The following is a 7500-nucleotide window of genomic DNA, read 5'->3' on the forward strand; positions in this document are numbered from 1 at the left end:
ATTTTCTCTTCTGATATTTTGAGTGAAACAATGCTCCTTGTATGCGTAATAATAAATTTTAATTGCAATTATTGTTAAACAATAAATATCTTTCTCAAACTAGTAGAAATGGCAGTGCTTTCTCTGTGAAAACTTCCATCCAAACAAGTTTGCAGGTTTGTCAAGTTTAAAGTTTTTTATATCTTTGAAAATGCATTCTGTTTCTGACATGTACATAATTGCGTTTGGATTATACTTTACATTATTCTGTGTAAACTGCTGCTTATGTCCATATTAAGTAATCTTGTTTAAAAATTGCAAAACAAGATAAAAGACAGCAGAAAGGGTGGGACGAAGACAAGCGCTTTTAGTGCTCAAGTCACTACGTTGCTAGAGAGAACATAGATTCTGGGTGCATATATAGGAGGTTCTTTTTGGTTCTGCTATGCTAGAAGAAGTTGTTCTGGGCGTATAATATATAATACACTATGCTTTAAGGGGTTAAGACCATTGTATGCGTATACAGGGTGTTTCAGTTAATTTAGACCAAAATTTAAAAATACGCAAATGCTGCATCTCTGGACAGAGCCAAGGTTATGTTGTTTGCCGTCCCTAGGAGATACACAGATTATTTTTGCATTCCAAGTAATTACATAATTAGCTTATATTATTTAACCTCTCAATTATTATAATTAGGTGAAAAGTGTCAATGAGACAATTGTAGAGCAACATGAGAAACTACCGATACAGTTTTCTGTTGCTCAATACGTGCTACATAAAGGTGTTTTTCCGAGCATGAAAGAAACCCGCAAATACACGGAAAAGTGCCTTGAACGGCCAGTTGCTTGGCAATTTTGTGTGTATCCGTGGACATCTTTCACGCTCGGAAAAACATGTATTAAAAACATGTATTAAACATGTAAAAGGATGTACACAAATACATGTAGCATGTATTGAGCAACTGAAAGCTGTATCGGGAGTTTTTCATGTTACTCTACAATTTTCTCATTGGCACTTTTCATCTAATTATATTTGAGAAGTTAATAATTTTAGGCAGAATGCAAAAAATATTTTGAGTATCTCCAAGCAATGGCAAACAGCATTATCTAGCTTCCGTCCAGCTACGTAGCATTTGCATATTTTTGAAGTTGGGCCCAAGTTAAATGAAACACCCTGTATATAAGCGAGACAGGTGAAGCAGAGTTCGCGTGCAACAAATGACCCGAGCGTTTACTTTTATTGTTTGTGCCTATGATGGCTTTTGTTGTCCGGCCAGTCTGTGTAGCTCATTGTTGTTAGCCTGATGCCTGATACAACAATCAGATGTCATTCTTCTTCACTAAGTCATGAATATAAAAAGGGGCAGGTTCTTCGACAGGGCAGCTGTTTGGCAAGTATTATCAAGTGAAGGCTGACATTACACTTCTGCAGTAGTTGTTACTCAACTATTAATTAGGTACGCACTTTAATAGCGGTAAAGCCTGTACAGCTACTGGAACTTTCCTTCACATCTGCTGAGCTCTTTTGCCTCACACTTCTCCCCCTTTGTTCTTTGCTTTCAAGAATAGGGTGTCGGCGACACTGCAGAATGGGTAAAACTTTGCTTACAACATGAAACATAGGGCTCTTGTTGATGAAGGGTGCGCATATAATTTTGCACTCGCTGGGGAAGAATCCATGTCAAAGACACGTGATAACAAGATCAAATTCATCAGCACCAAATTGCACTTGTCACCAAATAATGTTGCCATATTTGCAATGCTGCTAAAGTACTCTAATGAGGAGTTGAGGATTAATGTCTAGATTTAGATGCATGTTAAAGAACCGCAGGTAATCAAAATTTATCATGTTCATGTCGTGGTTATGGCACATAAAACCCCAGATTTTAATTTAATTAAGTTTAGTTAGGATTAGTGTGTGTAATTCTGGCACGTGCAGAGCTGCACAGAATACCTCTGCGTCTCTGACCTTCCAGCAACGCATGTAGATGAGACAGTTGCTGTGTAACTTATGCTACATGGACACAAATGGTGTTAGCAAACTCTGTTTATTATGTTTCGCCACCGTGCCAGTCTGTGCAGGCTCCTTTTAGGCAACCTGTGCAAATCCAATCCGGTTGTTGCCCCGGTCAAATATAGTGTAAATATGACGCATGAACACTTGTCCCAAGATCCAAAGGTTTCCTTCGCTGTATTCCACAAAACCACTGTAACAGCGTACTTTGTCAGAGGACTGAACCTAGAACCAGAAAGCAAAAAAGAATTTTTTTATGTTAGAAAGTACGCTCGTAGTTTCAATTCACCCAACGAAAATGAAGTCCTCATTTTGTCACTCTAATTTGTGTGGGACGCGAACATATAATGCGCCCATATATTTTCCTTCATTCTGACAGAATTCGGTTGCGTATCTGTAGACAATTATAGACTATAGGTGACAACCCAACACGTCCGTGACTGGGATCCATACTTATTTGAAGACAGTGGTTGTCATAGTAAACTGCACAATCATTGATGGCTTAACAGAACATATTTCAACATTATACCATAAGCAGATAACAGCTCTGTAGAACCACCTGTTACCTGAACCATAGCCTACCATATGCTAGTGGATATGTACTGTGGTTGCCACGAACAGTGCACCTTTCATCTGTTTACACATTGTGTCAGAGGATTTGTTTGCTACATACACTGCTGCAACAACACAGGAAAAGCTTCCTCTGTTACTCCTCAATTCAAATATTTGCTTGTAGCACTCCATGCACAACATTGTGGCATGCAGTGAATATGTCTTGTAGTATATGGTTCTATAAGCACAAACAAAATTGGATTTGTCACAATTGATGTTGTATATAGCAAAATAATTACCTTTATTATTTTACTGGTATGATGCATAGGTAATTTTGGCTATATTAAAACAAAAGGCTGTCAATGAGATTCGCATTATGAATAAATACTAAATAGGCCAAAGAATAATCACACAGGCTGATGGGTGTCAAGAAACACAGTAGCGCTTGCACAGCCTTCTGATGCAATGTAAAGTCCTTTCGATGTTGTAGAATTTTTTCTTCCAACGGAGGCCAGTCGTACAACTGGCCGAGTACAATGGAAAGCGATTGTCTTTGCGCACTGTACTGTGGGCACTGGCAGAGAACAAGACAGATTGTTTCTTCATTCTCGCAGTGGTCACAGGCTGTGGTGTTGGCCATCTCTATGCGGTACACGTAAGCATTGATAAATATGACACCCAACCATAGCCTACACAAAAGGGTTGCATCTCTTCGGGGGAAGTCTCGGTAGAAGTCGAAGGCTTAAGGTTGGATCCAAGGTGTTAAGCGGGCATGCATGAAATGTGGTTCAATCACCGAAATAATGCTTGCATGCAAGTGCAGCTTCCAGGGAACTGAAACGACTTCCCACTTTCTCTGTGGTGAACAAGTGGGTCCGAGACCGATTGCCCTCACCGCCTGGTTTTCCTCCCACTTAAGCTGTGCAGTGGGCGGATTTTACAAATCATAGAAATTGTAAAGCATTTTTTGCACTACTGTGAAATGAATTTGCAAGCAAAAATGTAAAATACTTTGCAATTGTGCTGCTGCTTTTATGCTTTGCATCTATTCCCTAATATATGGTCACCAGTTCTGACTTCGAGCCATAAAATACAGTTGCCCTCTTCTCTCGTTTCATTACCTTCCGGTCTCTACAATGCATCTGCTGTCTTTCCCAACTCTGTGCGGGTATCTCCTTCACAGGGACTTTGCACCTATCTCCAGGAATGTCAACACTGACCACAGAGAGAAGTAGTTAGTTTTCTTACACAATTCGGCACGAAGCATAAATTTCTGACACTGTTCCCCATAAACACACTATCTATATCGTGCACCACTGCCCTCAGTGACAAAACTTCAAAGATACTACTGCCTATGCACTGCTATGGCCCACTCCTCATAATATTCAACATGTAACATTTCGTTATTAACAGTGGAACTGGCTACAATATCCACTGGATGTAATGGCCTCCTCCAGGTTTCTTTTGCTGCTTTCACTTATCATACTATCTATACAGACTCACAAGCCTCCATTAAAGCCTGCACCTGACTGGACTCATGCAACACGGCACTTCATACACTGCACAATATGAATCACTGACAAAGCTCGTCACCAACTGCCTTGCATAGGTCTCATACCGTGATAATGTTACTGGCAGCGAAATGTCTTCCTATCCAGAAAGGCAGCTTCTTTGCAGCCCCTCAGAGAGTCAGTCAATCACATGTAATGACCTTTACCCCACTGGCCCAGACACTGTTCTGGCCTAAGCGAAGGTGGCTCGACAGGCCACGCTTCCGAACTTTCTCCTAGAGAACCATACAGCTGTCGTCAGAAAATTCACTCATGTTGAAGCCATACGCGCATTATCACAGACCCAGCGGACACAGCTGACACACCAGCCTGCTGCACCACAATGCGCCTTCAGCCATGGTAATCAGCCACTTGATGCTCCTATCTTTGCACCCAGCTAATAGACAAACAGCATATACTCCGGGGCTGCACAGCCCTCACTGAGCACTACTGATGGGCAATAATAATCCTCCACCCAACACAGAGACTTCAGGGCTTGAACACCTTGTGCCTTTCCACAAGTCACCTTGAGAGACGTCACCTCATATTCAAGTTATTACTACTTTTGTATGCAGTGTTAGAATATGGCCAATAATTTTTGAACTGGCCTCCTTACTTTCCCCTGCCCTGATGGAAGCGCTTCCTGAGAGTGGATACTTTATTCTTTTTAACTAATTTTATTTAAATGAATGCCTGAACAACACAGTACTGAAGCGGCCGCCAGTGCTGCTTTTTTCACAGAGCACCGTGTGGCAATGAACATTCATGTTTATTGGCTCCATTCGTCGCTATAGGCACTACATGAACACGTAATAGCATGCCGTTAGCAATAATGCCAGCTGTGCTCACCGTCCTTATCCCCATCTCCCCATTCACCCAGCCCTTTAGCGGGCTTGAACGAGACTGTTTATGTGGTGTCTGCAGCAGGTAGTTCCTCCTATCTCTTATTTAGCAGCCACTTCCTTCATTCTTCTTCTATACCAAGTGCTATTAGGCCCAAAAAAGTTTGAGTGGCATCTTCCATCTCATTGTGACTTCAACTTGTAAACTACACTGCTGTGCCGTGCATGTGCTCACTACTTGGAATCTTCTTGACAAGGTTATTTGATCTCCCGCTGCTCAAGCTTTTAATACTTCATTCAAGTTCATGCTAGAGCTTTTCTTGTGCAGTCAACGTCATACTTAACCCAAACATACCTCAAGTGCCTTTCTGCTCCTCCTATAAAGGGTGCTGTATATTTCTGCTTAGAGTGCCTTGAATGTGCTAACTTATTGCATCGTCCTTCCAAAGCCTTCAATGTTTGCTTCTTATAACCTGTGTTTGTTGAAATTAAATCACTACAGCTGTTTCTTCATTATTAAAGTTAAGTGTGATGGCTGCTGTACAATAAAGCTTAATACCTTCAATAGGTTCCCAGGAAGCACAAGTTGGCTACTAGCTAGGTTGATAAAGCTTGAGCAAGCTAGAAGCAGCTAGAACTATGTCAAACTTTAGTTTAAACATCTTCAATATGGCTAGCACTTGATGTCTCTAACCTATACTCACTAGCCATTGTGAAGACATTTAGTTAGAAAAAATACGTAAAAAAATTCAACGCCATGGCTAGCACTTGAGGATTCCAAGCCATATGCTTCTAGCCACTGTGAAGACAATACTTAGAAAAAGTAATAAAGGGCAGCCTCAACGAATTGGAGGGGGGGGGGGGGGTTGGCTCACCAATTCATAGAGTGAGCGGGGGGGGGGGGGGGGTGACACGGTCAGTTTTGTAAGCACGGAAGTTGCCGGCCTGCTTCACAAAAGGTGAGGGGATAGTCGCGTCGATAGGGCATATGAAACCCCTTGTATCGTAATCATCAGCACAAATGGAGCGCGTGGAAACCGATTCTTCATACATTTCCACCGCCCATATTGAAATGTGCATGTTCACTGGTTCAAAATTAAAAGTTCATTGTCTGTCTGTCTGTCACTGGTTCAAATCTGGCACCATGTTGATAGAATGCTGCGACTTGCAGCCCGCAAAGGGGACACGCAGTTTAATATGTGCATAAAGAGCAAGTAAAAAAATAAAATATATGCTGTTCAAAAATCTTAACTGTGCATTAGAGTTGTTTTAAAGGGAAAATATGCAAACATGAGAAAAGATTACGAAGCTTTATCCAAGCACAGTGCCGGTATCGCAGCTGGTGCGACATGCAACAGTGCATTAACAGTGCATGTAGTGGCTCGTTCATGCTATTGGCTTGCTTAAAGTGATACGAGTTTTCGAGTGGAGAACTTTGGATCGTGTTCGAAAGACTGGCAGCAACAACACCGCTTTATTTTGGTTGGGTAAGCGATTTTATTATAGGATTGAAGGGTTCCTACTTTGCTGAAAATCATATTGCACAATTTGAAAGGCACTAACGACAGTTAAGGTTTCGGATTGTTGCATTTATGCAGTTATTGACGGAGCCTGTTTCAGATTGCTAGTTTTTTAGGTATGTTAGCAGTATTTTTTTCCTTTTGCCTCTTTACAACTTGAGTGTGGTACTGGCTTTCAGGCTACGACGGGAGCTGTGTAATTTCGTTACTCACTCAATAAGCAGTTGTGATACTATATTCATCACTGTGTACTGTAATTAAATATTATCAAATAAATAACACTCGCACGCTGCGACTACAGACGTACAGTAAGTGAAATAACAAAAAAATATTGCGCGAAAGTCACCTCAAGACCATTTTTGGCCTTCCAAAATGGGGACAACACTGGTAATGGCACAACATTTGACTCATGGAAGTGTGTCCACTCCACTATCACACATGAAGGTAGTGCAATAATACCAACAGCAGGCAGCAAACAAGTGCGGTCGTCGAAGGTAACAGCCGCCTGCAGCTGAGGCCTCTTTTGTACGCTGACAGTGATGAGCAGATATTTATGATGCTGTTTCAAGGGAATCCACAAAGAAATAAAATAAGATCATGAGCAGTTCATAAGCATCCGTATGCAACATTTCACGAAAATTGAGCTTTTAAAGTGGTTAAAAATGCTTCAAAAATGGTTCAATAAACAGGTGCTACATGCTATCTTGAGTGGAAAAAAATTATCACCTTTATGCATTAGCTAAATGAAACTTGGTTGAGAAATCTAGTACTGTGCGACTCTTTCGAATGTTCCTGTGTGAAATGTAAAAAGCCTATCCGCAAATCATGGTGAACTTTAAATTACTTTTGCGTGTAATGTTTTGGTTGAATACATGTAATTTATTTTTAAACATTTGTTTCAGTAGGATACCTTAACCATCAGTTGGCCTTCATTCTATTTTCACTGAACGGTTTCTGCACTGCACTAACCCATGTGACTGTCAGGACACCTGTGTTGCTTGCAGTGCTGGCACAGAGTAGTGTGGGCACAGAGTAGTGTGAAGT

At 41.1% G+C, this 7500-nt stretch overlaps 1 protein-coding gene across 3 annotated transcripts in view; it reads right to left on the reverse strand.

The window, feature by feature from the left end:
• The window catches only part of LOC126547402 (lysosomal aspartic protease-like), a 114598-nt gene that overhangs the window by 27838 nt on the left and 79260 nt on the right, over positions 1–7500 (reverse strand). The window contains exon 7 of one of the 3 annotated variants that reach the window (XM_050195388.3): positions 2008–2217. The exons of the other annotated variants lie outside the window; for them this stretch is intronic. Within the exon in view, the coding sequence (XP_050051345.1) occupies positions 2068–2217 (150 nt within the window). The 3' untranslated portion in view covers positions 2008–2067. Of the gene's footprint in view, positions 1–2007; positions 2218–7500 lie in introns of those variants that run through there. 3 annotated transcript variants of the gene reach the window in all.

The sequence above is a fragment of the Dermacentor andersoni genome, chromosome 1 (genome assembly GCF_023375885.2).
Source record: "Dermacentor andersoni chromosome 1, qqDerAnde1_hic_scaffold, whole genome shotgun sequence".
Lineage (NCBI taxonomy): Eukaryota > Metazoa > Arthropoda > Arachnida > Ixodida > Ixodidae > Dermacentor > Dermacentor andersoni.